This window comes from Grus americana, chromosome 5 (assembly GCF_028858705.1).
Source record: "Grus americana isolate bGruAme1 chromosome 5, bGruAme1.mat, whole genome shotgun sequence".
Classification (NCBI taxonomy): Eukaryota; Metazoa; Chordata; class Aves; order Gruiformes; family Gruidae; genus Grus; species Grus americana.
This window is the reverse complement of record NC_072856.1, coordinates 29528699-29551579: the sequence shown is the minus strand read 5'-3', so window position 1 is coordinate 29551579 and position 22881 is coordinate 29528699. Positions and strand designations below refer to the sequence as shown.

Below are 22881 nucleotides of genomic sequence, written 5' to 3'. Positions count from 1 at the left end.
ATTTGAGTCCCCAGGAAAGATTTAAAGAGACTTTCTGTGTAAAAGCCTTGCCTTTTTATGCCCAGATTCCTTATACAGAGCAGGTATCTGTCCCTTCCACAGGAGGTCAGAGAGCTGATCTCTCCTGGTGCCTGAAGGCTTCTGCCTATAACACCTGAACCACTCAGGACTAGACACCTTGTCCTCCCACACATGCATTTCCCTGAGACTGCAGTGGTACTATGGGAGAAAGTACATACTCGCATTCTCAGGGGATTAGAAAATGGTTTTGTTGTAAGCCGATTTAAATTATATTTAAAAAAAAAAAACCACTTATCAGCAATTTAAAAGATGCTAAGATTGGAATAAATGCAACAGGAAAGACAGAGCGAGTACACAGCATTTATCATACAGACAACATCCCTACAGAAAGAGGCAGGTGGTAAAGAGATTAGTATTCAGTCTTTCCCTAAATATTGTCTGGACTATCTGTTATTTGTTTCACAGTACTTGCAAGAAGTCCCAATGAACATGAAGGCCTCCTGTGCTTACAGCAGGTAGCAACACGTACTCTCACACAGCTTGCAGTCTATAACCAGATATAAGAGGACTGGATGGCAAAAAAACCCAGAAGCATTGAAGTAAAATGTCTTGATTATGGTCATGCAACAAATTAGCAGCAGAGCTGGGAATAACCTCACCTCCCTCCCAAATTCCAGCAGGTATCTACTGTATGGACCATGCCACATCATTGCTGTATCTCACTCCTGCTTGAGGCTGAGGACAACATTTTTAAAGAATGCTTAAAAATTAATCAAAGGAAAAGACAAGAGATTTCTTTTTTCCCCAAACCAATCAGATATACAGGAGGAGCCACGCAAGCTTCCTGCCCACCCCCAGCTGCCACTCACCACCTAGCTCTCAGTAATCCGTTCCTGCACTCCCTGCCCTCTGCCCTGAGGAATAAGGTTCTTACAGAAGAGCGTTTATCATCATCTGCCCTTCATGAATCCTAGAATTAAGGAGCTCTTCACATCTGCCAGTCAACATGCATATTGAGCACTCAAGAGATTTCTCCTGTCAGCCAGAAAGGAGACTATGTCCTCCAGGAAAAGAGATACATACAAACACGGGCCAAAGACTGAGAAAACAAACTTAATGGAACAGCACAAGCACTGATTTCCATTGTCTCCTCAACAACCCTGCTGCTGCCACCACCTCCTGTTCCAGTACAGCTGGACAGTCCTTCATGGGTAATGCAGCGTCCCCATCGCTGCACCTGCTGCTCAGCCACTGGCACGGACAGCTCCAGCAAACCACACGTGTTCACCCAGGTACGCACAGCAGGGCCATCTTTCTGCTTCAAAGACACAAACTGGTACTACAGGTGAAACCATCATGATTCACAGTCACAGCTATCTCACATGCAGAACTCCGTTTAGTGTTTTCCAGTTAAAATTTCTTCCAAGTTTTATGACCTAGACCCAGCACCACAAAGACCTGAATAACTCCCCCTGCAAATCAGCAGCAAGAAACACCATAGAGTCTCTCTCTCTTACACACACCCAGAGGAAACCACCACTAGACAATAAACCACACAGAGAGACAAAGGGTTATAAAGATAACTTCAAAGCGATCCTAAACAAACTCATTAAATCATTCATTCAGCCCACTTTCCTTCTCCACATACTTTGCCCTTAAATCACTTCTTCCTGTGATTTTTTTCCCAAGCACCTTTTCAGTTTCTTTTCCTGAAGGAAACAGAGTCTGTAAACGAGACGCACAAAAGTCCAACATAAGCTGACCTATTTGAGGAGGTCGTCAAAGGTGACTTAACAAAAAGAAAAAGGGAGCAGGCTGCCATCTAAGTGACTTAAAATCCTGAAACAGGGGGAGCAACACTGGAAAAGCAGGTCTCCTCTAGCCTACATTTAGGCTCAGGAGCATGGGTAACTGGCAGGATTACCAAGTGTGAGAACTGAGGAAGTAAAACCACACTGAGAGGAAGCAATTTTTATCCACAAGCTTAAAAATCCCTTTAGTTTTGTTACCACTTAGCTCCTGCCATACTTCAAGAAAGCAAACAATTACAACTACTACCATTTCTTTACTGCTCATTTAGAAATTCAGAAAGCCCTAGATCCAGGCACACAACCAGCTCCTGTTCCTTCAACGCTTCACAAAGTACTTCTGTTTTCACATATTTAGTTCTTAGCAAAAAATTGCTGCTGCAAAAAGCAGAACACACAAAAAAAAAAGAGATTACAGAGCTCCAGTTTTCAGCAAAGAGTCAATGCTCCTAATGCATGATTTTCCAGTCAATAGTTTTAAACGCATTCACCTACTCAGAAGCGTTTAGCAGAATCTGTAAGAAATAACTTCAAGCGACACAAGTAGTTCAGAAATACCTGAATTACCAGTTCTAAATACATTTCTACAGTTTAAACAAAGGATATAAGAAGCAGACAAACACTTGAAGGGCAAACAGTAAGACTGAACAGCAAAGCAATGCTTAAGAGACAGAACACTCCTGTTGACTGTCATTTGTACTGAACCACTATGCTAACCCTGCTCAAGCTGTATTTCATGTCTTCCAACAAAAAGATAGTTATAAAGCTTCCATGTCCACTCCTTGCTGTGGTGCACCGGCAGCTAAGGTAGCGGGCAACAGCCGGATACGAGCTTTACTCTCATCCCTGCACAGGAACTGGTCCCTGCGTGAAGCCAGGCTGCAATTCCCATCACCAACCAGAGAAGAGGTGTTGGATGAAATGGAGTTGATTGCCTGTCAGAGTTATAAGAATGCAGCTGATGATTCGGACTCTTACAAAAAAAATATATATAGATATTGCAGAAAGAAATGGTTGTAGAGAATTGTTCATGGGACACTGAACCCTGAAAATGTTCCCACCTGTCCACAATCTTGCCTCTCTTCTTCTAACTGTATCAGGCTGTTTAAGAAATTACATTACTTCTACCTGCAAATCTTGCCTCTCTTACATCCTTGGAACATCAGAGGTTGATACCCGCAATAAAGCACTTTGGAGACAATATTGTGGAAGGATCTGTTTACAAATTAGCCAAAGACAAACAAGCACTTCGAGTTTAAAGATGGAATTAACACCAGCCACAAGTAAAGACTAAAACTGGCTGTTCAGTGCTTATCAGCACTTTCTGCTATTTCTATAGAGGTTACTTCCTACATTTCTTTTGGGTGAGATAAAAATCTATTAGTGACAGAAAGGACCACGGAAATTGGCACAATCTGCTACGGCAGCCAAGCTGACCAAGCAAAGACTTGTACTAAAAAATCTCATACAAAGAACCAGAAAGGTACTTAGAAATTGCAGAAGTTGTTTTGCTTACAAGCACTGCCTGGGAGAAGTCCTACGCACACTCGCATGGTTCAAAGGATGACAGCAGCAACCCAATGCACCTGTGAAGCACAGCCACACAATGATGTCACTTCAAAATACTGCCCCCTACAATATGTCACAACATAATGACCAAGGCAACTAGAAACACTGCACATACCCAGACTACTTGTCTAACAGGTACAGGACAGAAACATCTGCCAGAAGGAATTCAGTAAAACTCACCAGCAGTTTTGGAGTCACAAGAACCCAACAGACTGTCACAGACCAAGCCCCATAGCTTTGGGGGACCAGGTCGCTGCAAACGGAACACTGTGGGATTTCTGACAGATGTTCCACCACAAGAGAAAAGAGCTGGGCAACCATCAAGCAGGAAGCCAACGCTCCAGACCCAAGTACCTTGTGCTTTATGCTCTTCCCAGAAGCCTAGTCGTATGGCGTTTTGTTGTCACCTTCCCCAGCCTTTTCCACTGAAGATGGAGCACTGGGAAGTCTTCTTGAATCAGTTCTAATGGAGGGAAGCCCTGGTGCTACCCATTTCTCCTATTTATACCAAGTTCAAACATACTTTATATATAGCTCTGTGGCTTTTTTCCAGGCAGCAGTAACTCAATGCTGGTGTACATATGTTTAGACCACAGCAATTGGAAAGAATGTCCCATAAACACTGTTAACTCTGCTGCTCCACTGTGACCAGAACAGGCTCTAACACTGAGGAAACACAAGCCGTGTCAGGAAAATAAAAAAAATCATCCACCCAGAAGCTGAGCAAGCCACTCGCCACCTGCACAGCACTCACAGACTTCCACTGTAGCCCCAAAAGATTTATAGCTGTATGTTAACAGCCAGCTCTTGTCAAGATATAGTGTCTGACTGCCAAGAGACCACGTAAAGGTGACCAGGGTGTGTGCCAGCCTAAGGGCAGACATGCAATACACAGAGCATCTGCCAGTATCCACTTGCATTTTAAACTAATCTTATAAACTTAAGGACTGGACAAACAGAAATTGGTACAACTCTATTTGCAAACCCTGCTTGTACTGAAAATATTGGTAGCGCTACCATATTTTAATGACTCTAACTTTAGTCCAATACCCATTAAACTCATGCATTGAAAAGACAAGAAGGCCAAGGTGCAGGAGCCACAGATCAACATTCAAAGTGTGCTTCCCCCAGCACTGTGTGTAGAGACCCCAGTGACACAGATGACAGAGGTGCCTGCTGTAAACCCAGGGGACGCTGATCCCAGTGGCTAGGCCTAGGTTTTAGCATGACCGCAGGGCAGCCAAACCCCAGGCAGCAGCCCACAGGGAGACACAGTGTCTGTTACACTCCCTCTCCTAAAGGAGGGTGCTCCTGCTACCACATGTAGACAACCACCAGGTGATAGCTACCATGCCTTTCACTAGATTGTCCCTCTCATGGGTTGCAAAGACAGCTCTGCCTATCTTCCCAGAATACACTAAAACAACCTTTATATCACATTTTTCTCTGCAACAACTAAATGCTACACAAAAATAAGTGGTTTTTAAAAAAAAACCAAAAACAAACAACTCTTGCCTTTTCTTATGTCTGAATCCAATGGCATTGGACTCTACAGAGAAGGAAAACATAATCAAACTTCAGAAGTATTTAAAAAGGCACTTCATCCTTGTTCATGTGGCATAGAAAAGTTAATAACCAACATCTCATGCCTCTCCAGAGACAGGGGTCTCTTGTCCTGGGGCATAAATAATCTAGCTGTATCCTTGTATAAACCTGTTTATAACTTCAGGGATGAAACTGTCCTTCTGGAACATGTCGGGTCAGCACCTTGCTTGGATCAGAGGAAGATCTGTCAGGAAGCCTCTAACTGGGGAAAAAAGGGGAAAACAAGTCCACACTTTGGGGGTGGTGATGGGAGTACATAAGAAAAAAGGAATTTCTCTGGTTAACTGTTCATTTGGGGGGTGGAAAACAGGAAAAGAGAAACAGTCTCTGGACTGGTTAGCAACATGCCCAGGGAATATGGATTAATGGACAAAGTGCAGCTGAGTTGGTCAAAACAACATGATAAAGACAACTGCATGATATACATATAAGGCATGTGTACACATACAGTTATGTGCATGACATGAATCATCATACATAGACTCTGATCTTGCAATCAGCCACAGAGGCACTTATCTTTACATCCATTGCACACACTTGTACTACCTTATATAAAATTAAGCACATGCTTAAGTATCCACAGGAATGGTGCCAGAGTTTGCACTGTTTTCTTTTAAATCCTTCAAGGTCATCAGGATGGTAAAAACATTACATGAAGAGGTGTGCGAGACTTTGTGTACATTACAGCTGTAACACTATACCAGTGTCACTTTATAAGCAGGGGAAAAGAGTGGGTTGTAAGTTACTGTACTAACAGGCACACTAAGAAAAGTAACATACACTCAATCAGAACAGAGTATGTTCTTCCTATTAAACACACACGCACGCAGAAAAATAGAAACATGTTCATACCATCATCCAACCAGGCCCCAGCATTTAAGTATGTTCTACAACACAAAATCCTGCTTGGCAGCTGTTTACAGTACTTTCCTTTCTGGGGATCTGAGAAAAGCATCCAAATTAAATCACAGTAGAGAGTGGGAGGGCAGCACATGGGACAGAACCCAGGCAGCAGACCTGGAAGTAAATCCCTCTTCCAGAGGGATGGCCACAACATGTAGGCAGCATTGCCTCTGTTGCTCAGAGACAAGACCCTCTGCCCGAACAAGGGAAATCACCTGCTTTGACATTTTATAACAGATTTTGCTTCTAAGCCCTTCCTTCTGCCCTAGCTGCTTCCGCAGCTTACATAGATCACCAATGATTACCGTTCTGCCAGCTCCTCAGCACGAGAGCTCCCCAACTCAACTAACCCCAAATGCTACCAAACATGCTTCAGGCCCCCTTCAGCTCCCTTCCCCACAGCCCAGGGCAGGAATGCCAGCTCCTCTCTGCCTGGAGAATTACAGTATTGTTTATACAGCCTCCTCCCCTCCTCAGCCAGGGCTGCTGGCTAAGGCAGACCAGGTTGCTCCTCCCTGTATAACAGGCCCTAAGTGCCAGAAAAAAATACCAGGAGAAAGAAGGAGTTTCTGCTGCTTGCCAACAAACCTTTAGGCAGTAGGTGATGAGTGTTTCCAATTGTTTTAAATCTCTGGAAAGCACTGACAGCAAAACTAAATGCCTTATTGCAGCAAGCACTCTCATCTTCCCACTGGAACATACGGGGCTCTCCACAGCAAGCAGTATTTCTCCAAACCCTGGTGACCTCAGGTGCCAGGTGCCCTGTAAAACCCTTTTCTTTCACAAAAGAAAAAGGCAGATTTTCTCAAACTAACAAGACAATTCAGTTCCCTCGGCAGAGATGCAGAGCTGGAAGCTGCCCACTGCCATCTCATGCAACCATGTCCTCTACCACAGATCACAGTGTTATTACCCAGGCCAACCTGGTGCTCTCTTCCAGCCTTGCTGGTCAGCCTGGAACTTTGGTCACCAGAGCTCCACCACGAAGGATCAGACACTGTCTGGAAACACGGACTACGAGCATATTATATAGGGTTTGTCTAGACTGGAAGCTCGGTTTGCCTGTTTTTTTCCAAAAGCTGTGCTTAAATTAACCGGCATGGGCTTACTCAAGGGTGCAGTCCCTGGGAAGAGCATCGGGAGCGCGGTGCCCAGAGGAGCCCTTCCAAACGCGGCAGCCGCCCGCTGCCAGGGGGTAAATATAGCGCCGCGCACATGGCGCGCCGCGGCCGCCCGGGGCGGGGCCAGGACACACACACCCCCGAAGCGCCCCGCCCCCATTGGCCGGGCGGCGTCTCCATGGCGACGGGTGGCAGCAGGCACCGCCCCTCCCGCGGCAGCGCGCCGGGAGCCGGCCCGGCCGGAGACCGACCCACCCGAGAGGGAGGCGGGCGAGGGAGCTGGGTGGGCTCCGGCGCGGCTACAGCGGCCCGCGGGGAGAAGCGAGGGCTGAGGGCGCAGGCCCACGCCGCGAAGCTGCCAGCAAGCTGCGAGCGGGCAGGCCAGGGCGTGCAACTGCAGCCTGGTCCTGCGTCGCCCACCGGCTCTCGCCTCCGCTCCAGCACGCCTTGCGGGAGGCCATAAATCAGCCCACTGGCCATTTCGTTAACGGTCGTGTTTACACTCAGACGCTCCTGGGCAGAGATGTTCATTCCAGGGACGTGGAGCAGCTCCCATGCACAGCAGAGATAGTCCAGGCACTGCATCTTCTCCCCCACCACTGTGCTCTGTTTTCCATCAATGGCTCCATCAAAAAAAAAAAGTATTTATCACGGGTGTCAGATATCAAAAAGCTTATTCGCAGCCCCACTACAGGAAGAGAGCCAAGAACTTTGCAAAGCAAGCATTTATAAGCCACCCACCACAACGGTGATGCAGGAGACCTGCCCTTTCAGAAGTTACAGCCAGAAGCACAGCCTAAGCAGACGGCAGCGAGGAAGCTGAAGGAAGCTGCCTCTAGCCCAGAGTACCCTCCCTTCATCCTCCCCCAGCACCAATTATTCGCACCGCTGATTGCGTGTAAAATACATCTCAACAGCTTAGCTCGGGAAGCCTGCAGAGACATGCAGTGCAAACCGTGGATTATCAGGGAGGAAGATTATCCTCCTGGTGCAGGAGAAGGTGGAATTCCAATTCCAGCCTCAAAAGCAGCTCAGGCTTTTAGAAACAACTACGTCCATTGAGGCCCGCCGCACACTCATCAGAAATATTTGTTAATGCATTTCATTAAGAGCGTTTTATGTCATCTTGTCCCCATTCCCCTCCACCACCACTCCCATAGCAGGGTGCAGGGCACGGGGTAGGCAACCACCCTCCGGCTAGCCCTCACAGTTGGGCACGATACACAGAACCATTTTTGAAGCCTGTCTGGCCATGATTCAGTCCAAAAAAACCAGGTGGGTTGGGACCAGATGGGCTTAAACAAATGAAGCAGATCCCAAATTTGTCAGTTCCAGTTTACAGTCAGCAATGCTTTTGGACCCAGCTGCTCAAGAAGGATGACACCCCAAAGCAGGTTTGAAACAACTGCGCTTGGGACCACTATATCTAGTTCAAAACTGGGAGATAAGCCAAACACAAGGAGTTACGCAGCTGTTTTAAAGCCCTGGATGCTGGGACACTTTGCAGTAAGTGGATAAGCATCCTGTCTGGTTTACATTGAGGGAAAAAGAGGCTCAGAGACAGTCTGAAGAGCAGAGCACAGGACCCAAAACCATTAACTGCATTTTTTTAAAAAAAAATACATAGCTCTGTTTCAAGGTTCACTCTACCGTTACACATTTCAGAAGCACAGAAGCATTGGTTAGGAGCATCAAAAGCATCACTCTTAGCCCAGACAAAGCTCTTGCAGAAAAGACACTAATATTGATGAAATGTAACTGGCAAAAAGAAGTCCTTTTACTGGTATAGCCTGTTTCTTTGAGGGACAGGATCATTGAATAGACTCTTTTTATGCTGTGTCACCATTAAAACAGCTTCTTGCGGAAGCTCAGCTTGCAAATTGTTTTCAGCACAGGCAAGTGCGTGGCCAAGCACACCCTTATACTCATGCCCACTCTGGATACCTCCAACACCATCCCCTTACAGTCCAGGTCACAGCCCCACGGCATGGCCAGGGCTGAAGCACAGAGCACAGCAAGTTCTGAGCACCGAGAGCAGTCACCAAAGGAGGAGGGAGGTCTTGCACACACTCCTTTCACCCTCAGTGCTATTCAATGGTTCAGCAACTCCAGCATCTAGATTGCCTTAGGGACTGTGTAATGAACTCAAGCTCCTTTGGTGCAAAGTCCTGGGCTGAGCAATGGTGGTTTGGTTGTTTTGGGGTTTTTTTTGCAAATGAAAGCATCCCTAGTACAAACAAGACTTCAAAGGCAAGCAGCCCCTTATGTGCTACTCAAAGGTGAGCAACCAATTTCAAAGCCCTTGGGAGAGCTCAAAGGCTACCACTGTTAAGCACAGTAGACATAGCTAACACTTCAGTACTGGCACTTCAAACAACAACTGCCCTATGCTGGGTCTGCCTGTCGATAGGGAAGGATTTCTGAACAGGCAGCACTGTTTTTCACACTGCCTGCTTGGAAGAAAAACAGGAGCAGAGAGCTTTACATGTCTGTATCCTTGAATCCATTGACACTGCCACAAAGTTGCTTTCTCCTTCTTTCAGAAACTCCTCCATCTGCCTGCTCTCAAGCCATTTGTTAATGTTGTGACTGCTACTATGCAACCCTCAATAATCTACTTTGTTCCTGAGAAAGGAGTCTGTCTGGATCCACAATGGGGGAAATTTCAACCTAACCATGAAAAGTGTTTGGGAGATGCAGAAATTAAAGAACCATCACTGTAAGGAAGGAATGTCATTGTTCAAATTCCACCAGGTAAGAAATCTCATGTTAGTTGTTAAATCACATTAGCCTTCTTGACCAATTGTGAATTTTAATACTGTATTTGGGAGAACAAGCGGGACTGGCTTTTATTGCTATTGGCTTGGAAACTCTGAATACACCAGCAGTTCATAGACTTTTCTATAGTACTATTTTCAATCAGTTTCCCCACAGTAACTAACAACAGTACTGGTCTCCTGGGACGCTAGCAAAATTACAAGGCATACTGGGGTTTCCACAGTTCTAATTCATATGGTGCTTAATCTGCTTGAGCCTGTTGGAAAGTCATCATCACCAGAGCTACTGAAATCATTAGTGACAATGGAACCAAGTCAGCATTTACAACAGCACAGTTTGGGGACCTTTAAGCAAATAATCCTAAATGAACACAGAGTCCTCACATATGAGAGGTGAGAAACATCCCTGGTAATCTGCAAGACGCTGGGCTTTGAAGCTAAAGCTAAGATTTGGCCTCAGAGGATCAGGATTCAATTTCTAGGTCTGCCTCAGACTTCCTGTGGGAGTCTGGAGCCATGTCTGTATAGGAAAAGCATGTCCCATTCCCTCCACACCTTTTTTTTTCTTTTTTTTAAAAAGCCTGAAGCTCCTCTGGGCTGGGTCTACTTTATCACACGTCTGTCCAATGCTCTCCAAAGCAAGGTAGAGATGGGATGCTCCCGCACTTTGTGGTCATACATATACTAGCAGCGACTCACCTTTGCACTAATATTTTTGAAGACAGATCACATGGCACAGATCCACTGCTGGTTACAACAGCCGCAGGCCTCAGCTGTATTTTCCTTGCACAACAGGCAGACATGCTCAGGGCAAGGCTAAGCAGCGCTGTGGTGAAAGGAAATAGTGGGAGGTTTTTCTGAATTGCAGTAGCCACCCTTTGGTGGGTACAGCCTCAACAGAGCCCGCAGGGTTTCAGGTACAGGCACCAGCCCACATCTGGAGCTGGAAACCAGAGCAGAGAGCACACTGCAACCGTGCTACGCATGTACGGGAGCCCTCAGAAACTTCCAGCTCTATGGAGGCATGTACATCAGACAAACAGAAGCCTGAAGTGACTGAAACTGGGCTTGGTGCTAGTTATTCAGACCTTAGCTGGGATCACTCAGCACTAATATCAGGGCTCCATTCTGCTAAACACTGTTTGAGCATCATGTAAGCACTACTCCCTGCCCCAAATATCAAGACCTTTTAAAAAAGCCAAAGACTACTTAGTACATGGTGTTCGCTTTCACTCTCACAGAGAAAATTGTACCAAGGCTAATCAAGCAACTTCTCCCTAAGATCTGATCAACAGGAAGCAAAGTATCTACTCAAATTTGCCAGGCCAACAAAATGCTGACCACCACTTTCTCAGCTGGAAATAGAGGCAATGCCCTGCAGTTGCTTTCCACCGGACACAAAGGAAAGTCAAATAACATACAAGTCATTTTACAGGCACTTGCAGACCCTTGATGATACAAAAGCAGACAGTGGTTCAACCTGGCCTGACTCCCAACCATCACTTCAACTGTTCTGCTCTCCAGAAACGAATGAGGTGACACACCACAGGTAGTATCAAGCACACAGCTAACAAAACAGATGGTACACTTTAGAGGAGATCTTTCCACTGTGTCTGTGGATGCCTTTCTCCACCAGTCCTCCCTGCACCACAGTGAGCAACAGTTCTGACCAGCGAGCAGCAAACGTACCATCTGCAACACTGACCAGCCCTGACCTCTGCCATCTTACCATTCCATCCAGGTCTTTGGCAAAACACTACACGCTTCACAGCCCACTGCAGAAAAACAGCCCACAAGCAAAAGGGGGTCGTTGGTCTATATGTGTATGGTTTATCCAGCACAGCAAGGACATAGTAAAACCTGCTTACGAGTCTCTCCAGCCAGGTTAGCTAAGTCCCACTTGCCTTCTCAGAACACTCAGCTCATCTGAAGGAGGTGAAGAACATGCAAGGCAAGAAAGACCATCCAGGTAAGCAGCATATGACCACCTGGAGGAAGCAAGAACCATTTAAACCCACTAGGCAAATGACCTGGTTTGTGTTATTTATGCTGACGGCACCCCAGCTGTTAACACGTCATCACTCTCTCCCTGCCATGGAGAGGTCTTCCTGCTGTCTTTCACAGTAAAGACAGGAAGTTATTTAGGGGTGGATAGAAGGGTGGATCTTTCCAGCAATCTTGTCTGAAGATTGGCAAGAAGGATCACAGTGGTTCATGGATACAGTTGCGGGCTGTACAAAACCAAACATGTTGAACTGCTATATGTTTTTATATCCACCATACTTCAAGAACCAAAAACAATTGGTACTGCAGTCCACCAACAAAAAAACTTTGGCTTTGATATGCCCTGTGTCTAAACACTCATGTTCATCTCCAATTCAGGCCAGGAGAGCTAGCCAAATCACCCTGTAATTTCCAGACACAGCATAACATTTGTAGAGCAAAGAATGGAGCGAGGAAAACCTGTGTGTAAAGTTGTTAACTAACACAGGGTCATCTTGAGGACCATGTATTTGAGGATGGAGTAGAGGGGACCAGAGTGGCCCAGTAGGGAAGGATTCAGCCCCTGAGCTATGACACTCTCAGTTGTTCCACTGACTCTATCCACAGATACAGACATGCTACTGAAATGCAGGTCTGGCTATGGAGAAGCTAACCAGCCTTTGTCCTCTGCTTTAAGGGACGCTGTTATAAGCCTGACTAGAGACACACATGAAATCCCCTCTATCTCTGGACAGCAGCCCCTAAGCTGTTGAAGCAATTGGGTGTGTTTAGACTGAGCAGTGCAGAGCTGTGAGAGAGATCCTTAGCTATCAACTGGGGTCAAGCAACATTCGTGGATGCTGAAGCAGAACAAGTGCAGTAGCAGAAGGCCAGACAAAGGTTAGATACATCTTCTCAGCTGTGCCACTGGCCACACTGGTCCCAGAGCTGGTGGGCTGAGCACTGCTCAGACTCCAGTGGAGTAGAGAAGGGGAATAGGGCAATACTGCACTGAATAGCTCCTCAAAAGCACCGTCATTATGTAGAAGACCGTGGTGGGTTGACCCTGGCTGGAGGCCAGGTGCCCACCACAGCTGCTCTATCACTGCCCTCCTCAGCTGGACAGGGTTGAGATAAGGACAGGGAAAGATCACTCACCAACTACCATCACGGGCAAAACAGGAAATTAATTTATTACCAATCAAATCAGATTTGAGTACTGAGAAATAAAATCAAATCTTAATAACTCCTCCTCCCACCCCTCCTTTCTTCCTGGGCTCAACTCTACTCCTGAATTCTCTCCCTCCTCCCCCTCAGCAGCACAGGGAGACGGGGAATGGGGGTTACGGTCAGTTCATCACACGTTGCCTCTGCTGCTCCTTCCTCCTCAGGGGGAGGACTCCTCACACTCTTCCCCTGCTCCAGCGTGGGTCCCCTACGGGGTCACAAGTGCTGCCAGCAAACCTGCTCCAGCATCAGCTCCTCTTTCCGCGAGGCCACAGGTCCTGCCAGGAACCTGCTCCAGCGTGGACTTCCCACGGGGTCACAGCCTCCTTTGGGTGTCTCCACCTGCTCTCGTGTGGGGTCCTCCATGGGCTGCGGGTGGATATCTGCTCCACATCAACCTCCATGGGCTGCAGGGGGACATCCTGCCTCACCATGGTCTTCTCCATGGGCTGCAGGGGAATCTCTGCTCCAGTGCCTGGAGCACGTCCTCCCTCTCCTCTCTCCTTCTTCACTGACCTTGGTGTCTGCAGAGTTGTTCCTCTCACATCTTCTCACTTCTCTCTCTGGCTGCAATTGCTCTTGGTGGTTTTTTCCCCCCTTCTTAAACATGTTATCACAGAAGTGCTACCACCATTGCTGACAGGCTTGGCCTTGGCCAGCAGTGGGTCCATCTTGGAGCCGGCTGGCATTGGCTCTATTGGACATGGGGGAAGTTTCTAGCTGCTTCTCACAGAAACCACCCCTGTAGCCCTCCCACTACCAAAACCTTGCCACGCAAACCCAGTACAAAGACCCTTCCAAATCCTGCCAAAACAAAAGCTTATGACAGCATCAGACAGGCTGCTCTCTACCTCACCCACACAGTCAGGCTGCTCAACCCTGCATCCAGCTCCCTGGGAAATGCTGCCCACGAGGAACCCAGCAGGCTCTGCTGCTGCAGGACCAAGTTGCACCCAAAGACTTACAAAGAATCCCACTCCACAACAAGCCTCAGCTGCACCTTAAATGATTTCATAAGAGGTGATGACTTTTGAAGCATTTATATCAGTGAATCAAATTTATGTGGTTTTTGGTTCTGTTCCAGTTCAGGTTCAGCAATTCTCAGCTGATCCGGTTAAGACTAGTAGTGGTCTAAACTGATTCATGTTGGAAGGTACAATATTTTCAAACAAAAAAGACTGTGTACTGAAGGCAGGAAGGTACAGCCAGGCCAGAAACATTACTCCACTCTCCTGTGTCCAGGAGAGCTTGTGGTCCTAGCCAAGCCCTACAATTTCTCAGGGGATTGAGGAGCTGGAGAACCGTGCTGGGAATGCGAGGGGCATGACAAGGCATGAGGGGGCTCAAGCTTCCATGGATCTGCTTCCTTCTTAAATCTGCGTCTGCTCACCAAAAGGACACAGAGGTATGCATATATGTTTCTGCTGCCCTAACCAGGGAGCTACCATCAGGCTGATGGGAGCCCAGAGGCTGGCAGTAAGAACAGACCATGCCTCACCAAAGGAGCACAGGAAACCTTGTCGCACTAGGAGCAACTTAGTCAGGGCTCATTTTCAGAACAAAAGCTCTCAAAAAGGTTTTGCAGAGCCATCCAGTCCAATGTGGAGCAGGAACAGGCGCTCCAGCTGCACATGCTCGCACGACACTTGGTGGAGGGGAGACCACAATACAACAATCCCTGCGCTGAATGACTTCCTGCTGGGGAACGTCAGGTTTTAGTCAAAGCGCTCTTTGAAACTGGCAACTTGAAATATTTCTGGCTTAGAAAAAACAGGAGAGATCAAAGAAACAAGCAGCAAATTCCAAATGCATTTCTTTGACTCCCTAACTTACTGTTTTAGGGAAAAGCCTGTAGCAGGTTTTGTAGCAATTTGTTTCTACATTGACATTCATAATCTGCTTTGACTGAGGATACCCACACCCCCCCAAAACAGGTACAGAGACATCAGTTAAAAAGATGCTTGTAGTTACAAGAGTAGAGCTTAACAATATGAACAGCCCCTGCAGGAACTGTACCTGCTCAGGTACATTACTTCTGTGAGCAGAGAGAGATTTGTGTAGCCAAGTTGCAGGGTACTAGAGCAACCAGGGCATTTTAGCAATGGGAGATGGCTCAACCCTTAGCTTCCCCACTGTCCCACTAGTGACGCTCATGCAGGGTGATCAATGCTGCTTCAAAGGCACTCGGTGCCCAGCTTTTAATTTCATGTCTCTACTGGAATCACAAGCACGGTGACCAGATGCATGGCTGGCTTTCTGGTAAGGCTAGTAGTAATCCTCTAGAAATTGAACACAGGCCAACCAACTTATCTGAGGAAATTTTAGCTTCCAGCCGCCAGACTGACATGTTAAAATTGCAGCAATCTAGGCCTAGACTTAAGTCACTGTACTCTAAGTCTATATTGGTTCAACACAAAAAACAGATCTCGAGAGAACAGGAAAAGTGGATTCAAGCCATGAACAGCAGAAGACACACACACAAAAAAACCCAGTCTAAACACAGAGCTAGTCACACAGCAACAAAAAAAAAATCAAGAATCCCACCAAACAAAAGTTGTTTTCAAAAAGCAGCAGCAAAACCAAACACTACATCAAATTTGTCAACAAGCATTACTTAAAGAGCTCCCGTTCCTTCCCCTTATTTTATTTATTTATATTTTAAACATCCATAATTATGTATTGGTTCCTTAGTTTTATTCCTGCAGAGATCTCCTGGGACTGCACAGTAAAACCATGCATTAATTATAGGCAAGAAATAAGTCCTAATAAAAGTCACAAAACAAGTTCTCTCTTGTACAGCTCCAAAGTAACACATTGCACGTCCTGCACAGCCCTCATGCAAAATATCTGTAGTTACCCACACTCCCTCTTCCAGAGCAATGCACAAACAGGTCTCTGTGGGGCCAGCCTCCCACAGCCTGCCCACAGCCAGCCCAGCCTTACATGGCTGCATCACTGAAAGGAGCCAGTTTTCACAGGGTTTCTCATCAGCATGACGAACTGCCCAAGGGGTCTGTCCCTAACCACTGAGAAAGCCTGGTAGGGCTCACACCACCAAAGAATTGTTTAGGAAAGAGAAGGGACACTTTCCACTGGAGGGGAAAATCACAGCTCATGGAAGTTAAGGCAGTGCCACTGAGGGTGCCTGTCCATCTTAAATTGAGCAGCTGGTTGCAATAAAAGCTTGAGGGACTCAGAGGAATGACAGAGCTGTTGAGGGCTTGCTCTTCACCTACATCTGCACGTACAAAGCACAATATCACCTTTCAGGCATTAATCTAGGGCAACAGTCCTGCTCCATCCTATGTAACCAAGCAATGTTCAGCAGAGATGACCAGCCAAAGCTACCAGCTTCATAGGCTCTTCCATACTTCCATGTAACTAGTGTCACATGCATCTCTTGGAGCAGTCATTTCTCAAAACGTCCAAAAGACAAAGATGCCTGAAAAAACCCTCCCTGCAGGTCAGCAAAGATCCTTCAGAAGCGATGTGTACGATGCTCAATTTCAGTCCCAAGGGATTTACCCTCACACCAAATAGCAGACTGAGAGCATCTGTTTCCTGCTATTTTAGAAAAGTAGAGCTGCTTCTCACCTTGGAAGGCAAAGGAGCACATACCTAGCAGAGGGAGCATCTCCACAGATATCCAACATGTGTTAGAAGGGGCTCACTCCTTTTTGCCTTGCCCACTCCAGCTGTCCCACTGAAGGCAGGCCATAACTCATTTGAGGGAAACTCAGAGCAGATCGCTTTAGGAGACGAACACCGGCACCTAACTGCTCATCATGACAAATTCCTTCTACCAGCAAACTCCCCAGCAGTTCCTTTGCATCTCACTGATTAACTGCTCTTACTAATAAGATACACAAAATCCAGCCCTCAAACCCTAATATGATGGTGTGGAATAAATCCATTATATCCCCAGGGGATTAGACAGCCTTGGCTGCACACTGGGAGACAGCACAAGGGATACAATGAAGCTCTTCCAAAAGGTATGTGCAAGGAAAAAAAAAAAAAAAATACAAAAAACCCCAACAAAACAGGTACCAGAGAAGACCCGGGATATGTAGCAGCAGATCCCGTCTCTGGAAAGGAGTGTGCAGACCTTAGCTTCTGTTCACAGAGCCAGAATCCAATGCCCACTGTACATGGTGGGACAGGTGGCTTTTGGCTCTTTCGTCAGAGGTGTCTACAAAATACAAATCAACAAACTGCTCTTCAGCAACAGCTACAAAGCACGTTTCACTGGCAGTTGCCACACTGCATTAAATGCAGCACATGCATGCACATGCACGCACTGAGGTCATGCACAAACACCAAGGACTCTCCTCTAGACAACTTTGAGAAAGCTGAGCAGGTTTTTCTTTTTTGGCAAGAGAAGAATATTGTGTTCCTTGGTACTAAACAGCCGTCTCAGGGGACTTCTGACCTGAACTAGAGTTCTGAGAATAGGATCTCATGCTGGGGACAGGCCATTTAGGTATAGTGTCATTTATTTCCCCTGAAGTTTTACACACACTCTTCACTCCAAGAGATAAATTTTGAAGCACTAATGTTTTGAGACAAATGAATGTACTTTGCAGTCATGGATTACAAGCATTTCTTATTTATTAGTGAATCTTCACAAGGTAGGAGGGATTAAGCTTTCTATTTATGGAGAGAGCAAGCTATGCAAAGGCTGAGTGATTTGCCCAGGGTTACAAGTGAATCAGTGGCAGGGACAGAATGAGGTGCCCTGACTCAGAGGCGCCTGCTGTCAGCACAGGGCAATGCCACCCAGCTCCTGTTGTCCCTGCAGCCGGGGTTAAGTCATCCTCCTCTCCTCATGACACCAGTCAATTTCCAGTGAGTGACTGTCTGTTATGAATTCTCCACAATACCAAGAAGAATGACAGATTTTTCAGGTAGAAGGAATTATACTCCAGGCAAGACATCCCCAAGGGAAGGGGGTCTGAGGCACACAGAGGAGGAACACAGAGAAAAGCTCATCCAGGCCTGTGGAACATCTGAACAGTTACCTCCAAGAGACGTCTCGCATCCTCCATCTTTCAGACCATCCTACCCTTCCCCACACACTCACAAAACACTCCTTTGCGCGGCTGACAGCAACTGCTTACACAGAACAGGCCTTTGTGTATCGTTAGCTGCTGGTAACGCAGGTTAGCAGTTGGAAACATGGAGGAAGAGACAGCATTATATTTCTTCTGTCAGTCAAATGTAACAACACCACACACCACAGTGTGGGAAATCCCAAAAGTGTTCTGATACAGACTGGGAACATACCACACAAGCAAAAAGAGTGTGTTTCAGAAGAGAGACCCAGGCTTTAGCAAGGATCTGCAGCGCAGTAAAGATCCCAACTAAAAGACACGACTACAGTCACGTATCAGTTGCTCTGCATCACTCTACAGTTACACCAGGTCTCCCAAAGCAGTATTGTTAGCGCAGACGGGACCTTAGGCAACAAAGTTAAAGCACGCTGGCCGCACCACGCAGCACTCACCTTGCTGCCTGTATCTTCACGCTTGTTCCCAGGCTTGCTTCTCCTCAGCTTAATGGAAGGGGAGCGAAGTAGATTTTTGATCCGACTTGTTATTGTAGACCCTTCGACCGACATCATCTCCAGGTGCCAATAGGGTATTCACCCCACACACAAACCGTGCCTGGGGAATGAACCCAGGTTTGAGGCAGAAATACCAATGTGCTCAGCTTTGCTTACACTCGTTCACATATCTCTCAGCGATTCTGCTCGGGAACTCCGCTCCTGTTACACTGCAAAGCTATTCACAGAGGCTGGCAGACTTTCCTTTTGCAGATTCCAGAGGATCAAATCAGCAGTAATCTAAACTGAAAGATGCACCCGTAGGTCAATACAACATTCGCAATAAATTCTAGCCTCATTCTTTGCAAGAAATGCCAAATTCAAGAGTTTACGATAAGGATGGGTGCAGTATTACTTATTCTCAGAGGCTTCCACAAAAATTATCATCCTTTTAGTATCAATTAGCACATCTAGACCAATTCCCAGATCCAAAAAATTTAGATGGTTTACACTTCAGTATCATCTTTTGACAATGACAAAAATTCCCACCATTGGAGTCCATTAGCAGGGTCCATCCAGCCCCCTTGCTTTTGTACTACACATCCATTCCACCTTAGGCTTCCCAGTCTGGAAAGCCCAATGCCGTACCTGATTGTTAAACGCCAAGTCGCAGAAGCACACCGAGAATAAACCCGAGGGAGTTTTTAACTCTCACAAATTTAGCTTTGCTTTAAGTACACACATATACGCAGTGGGTGATATCTGATAATAAAGGCATATAATATTTCATATCCCCGCACCCTCTATTTATAAAGGGGATCGAGGAGGAACTGTAACTGCTGCCAACGATTACAGACCCCCGGCCAAATCCTTCACCTTTCCCGAAGCCCCAGAGGTGGCCGGAGGAAAGAGGGGGAAAAGGGATCCAAAGCCTGCAGTAAATTATCCTCCCGGCTTCCGTGCAAAACGGGGGCGGGGGGAAGAGAGAGCGAGAAAGAAGGGGAAAGAGAGGAGAGGAAGAGAGAAACGTCCAAGTCAGCACAACCGCCAGCCCCTCTCCTTGCGGCGGCAGCACCGCAGGCTGAGGGGACGCGTTTCTTCCACACACCCCCAGCCTAACCCGCCGGCTTAAACCTCTCCTACCTGCTGCCCAGGAACGGCTCTGCCGGGGAGGCCGGCGACCACGGTGCCCCGCAGTGCCTGCCCATGCAGCCGGCCTCCCCCGAGGAGGGGCCGCCGAGCGGGCCGCCCCCGCGGGCGGGGCGAGGGCCGTTCCCTCAGAGGCGGCTGCGGCAGCGAGGGGGCGGCTCCAGAGTCTCAGGTCTCGGCCAGAAGCGGGGGGTCGAGGCCGCCCGCCGGGCCCTGCGCCGGCCCCGAGAGCCCAGGGGCGAGCGTCCGCCCAGCCGCCCCCTCCCCGGCGGCCGCAGCGCCGCCCGCCCGCATCCCCGGGCCGGCCGCCCGGCCGCGCTACGGCGGCCCGCGCGGGTCAAAACGCGGCGCGGAGCTGGGGGGCGGCGGACGGATATGGGACGGCGCGGAGACCTGGCGGAGGGATCGTGGGGCGGAGAAGGGTTGCCGGATTGCCGTTACCGGGCTTTGGGGCGGGGGGTTGGCGCTGGTCGGGCTCTGGCGCTCCATGATGGGGGAAACGAAGTGCGTCTCCCACCCAAGAGACAAGTGGGACCGGAGGGAGGCAAGGACTTGTAGAGATCGCTGCTGTGCCCGGCGCCCCTCGGGGCCCTCGGTTGTGTCCCCCCCACCACCGTCCCCGTGTCTGGGGGCGGTTTGCTGTGGCCGGGAGTGTCATGCTGGCTGGTCTGCCCCAGGGTCGCTGGTCGGCCGTGTCTGGCTTGTTGCCACAGCCTGCCTGTGCTGTCAGGACCCCTCTGGGGAAGTGACGGGGCAGGGGGCTGTGGGACTGTGTGGCCCTGCCGCTCTGGGGTGGGAAAGGGACAGGGGGTGCCAGCTTGTGCCCGCCTGCTGTGGGACAGCCGGGTAGGCCTTGCCCACACACAGCACTGCTGTAACACCCGTGGGGTCTCAGGGCCTTCTTGAGGACAGCGGTGCTCAGGGTGCTTCTGGAAAGATGTGGGTCGTGCGTTTCACTGTGGAGGTGGAAAAGTTGTTGGGCGACTGCCTTACCTTAGGGTAGCCAGACTTGGCTGATACGCATCTTCTAACACTGCACATCTGGTGTTCGGCTCTACAATGGCCACAGAGCTAGCTGGTGTGGAGGCTGCCGGCAAAGCCAAACCCATGGCAGCTGGGCTGGCTGTTACTGGATGACCATGGGACTCCACAGCAGCTGGTCTGTTCCCACCTAAGAAGAGGTCCTGGAGCTCCTTCTCCCTTCACCTCTCCAGAGTTTTTGCTAGGAGTCTGGCAGCTCACTGTCACATCAAGATGCAGGGATGGAGCCCATGGAATCAGAAACGTGGAAGCTTGTGTGCTGGGTTATAGCAGGTGACAGCCTAGAAGCAAACATAGAATCATTTAGGTTGGAAGAGACTTTTAAGATCATTGAGTCCAACCGTAAACCTAACACTGCCAAGTCCACCTCATGTTTAGCTTAGCACCGAGAAAACTGAACAGTTGCATAGTGTGGATGAAAACATACACATTTTTCCCTTTCTGATGAAATACTAAAGAATTTTATAAGCACACAACAAAACATACACCAGGCCAGCAAGAAGGTTTTGCCCTGGAGCTGCCTAATAGCTGTTCCCCATGGAAGAGTTCAGAAGTCCCTACGCTAATTCTTGTCCTTCCCAAATGGGGACAGACAGCATCCCTACCATGCCGTGGCAGGTACTAATTGCATGAGAGGAGGTGGGGAGGCAGATTTCACAGGCCACCGAGCCTGAATTGCTACCAGAGGACGTATGGTTAAGATGGAGTCTTAAGTTCAAAGAGACTGTACGTGTCCATACTGGCCTAACACCTCCACACCAAAGCCCTAAAGGGGAGAAAGGAAACCAGCATTTCTTAGGGTGGAAAAGTCCTGCTAGGACCCCGCTCCTTAACATGCTCTGCCTTTTATTGCAATCTGTCCTTGGAGCATCTTTCTGACTCCCTGTCTCCTACATGGGTGCCCTCCTCACTTTCCCATCTTTGGTGACTGTCCCATCTTCAGTGACACATGCAAAGCCAGACTATTCACAGCAATTGCAGATGATCATTCAAAAAATACAGTCCATGAAAATTTGCCAAAGTTCAGGCACAGATTTACTATGACGGAAGATCCACACGGGCCATTGTCTTCCTCTTAGCGGTGCGCATTGTGGCCAGCACACTGCCACTGTCACAGCTGGTGACTATGTGAACCTGCGCCACCTGAATTTCCAGAAAAGGTGGTTTGCATTCAAAGTGGGATTCTGAGCAGGCACAAGCTCTTGCAGGATTAGGATCTTAAGGCTTGACTGGTCCGAAACCTGTGTGTATTGATGGAAACAGCCAGAGGCATAAGATAACACAGGACATCTTTCTACCCTCTGTCAGCTCCAGTCATGCCATAACAACCTGCAGGAAGTGAGTTTAAAATGTCAGTTTCTAACCTTTGTTAGGCTGTAGTTTTGGTACACAGGTGCCATAGAGAAATCCATACTTATGGCTATGTCAAAAAGTCACAAGGTTCCAGGAACCAGGGCTTTCAGAAAGATACCAAATGTTGTGAGGTTTACAATAAAACTGGAAGAGTTGGTAATTCACAATTATTTTAAAATTAAAAGTAATTTAAGTCCATGGGAGCTAGGAAAGTATCATAGCCTTCAGCCCCAGACATGGCCTGCAACCCAAGAGGTGGCACATAAGAAAAGGATACTTCTAGAAAATGTGAATGTTGTCCATTCCTACTGACTCTATTGTCCTGTTGCTGAATAACAGTGCCCTGTTGCTAAGGGTGAGGAGAAATTCATGAAGGAAACCAGAGCTGCTGCTGCAAAAATAAAATCCCTGCTCTATGAAGATTTACACGTGTGCTTAGTTTTATCCAGACTGGTGTCAATTCTAGAGAGTGGAACTACTCACACTGGACATGGAGTTAAAAACGTGTAGCAGCCTGTACAGGACTGGGACGTGGCATTGCACAGGGAAGAAAAAGAAAAAAAAGTAGTTGATAGTTCTTAAAATTTCTGCTGTTCAACAGTAAAACATCAGAGTCATCACATTTGGGAGAAACATGCATGCATTTGAGAAAGAACTGAGGGATGTCTTTGAAAACAAGGAACATCTGAGATGTTTGCTTGGGAGACGCTGTTTAAATGCAACTAGCATTGTTCCTCTTTTGTTGAAAGCTGAGCACAGCATAATGTGATTTGTGATTACAA

General features: G+C 47.8%; 1 protein-coding gene across 4 annotated transcripts in view; it reads right to left on the bottom strand.

Annotated features, from left to right (window-relative positions):
- The window catches only part of MAPKBP1 (mitogen-activated protein kinase binding protein 1), a 103376-nt gene extending 83358 nt beyond the window's left edge, over nucleotides 1-20018 (bottom strand). For 3 of the 4 annotated variants that reach the window (XM_054827296.1, XM_054827300.1, XM_054827299.1), the window contains exons 1-2: nucleotides 19700-20018; nucleotides 18518-18861 (exon numbers count right to left, since the gene is read on the bottom strand). In XM_054827296.1, the coding sequence (XP_054683271.1) occupies nucleotides 18518-18634 (117 nt within the window). In that variant the 5' untranslated portion in view covers nucleotides 18635-18861; nucleotides 19700-20018. The remainder of the gene's footprint in view (nucleotides 1-18517; nucleotides 18862-19699) is intronic. The other variant, XM_054827297.1, reaches the window with a different exon arrangement.
- Between the last annotated feature and the right edge of the window lie 2863 nt (nucleotides 20019-22881).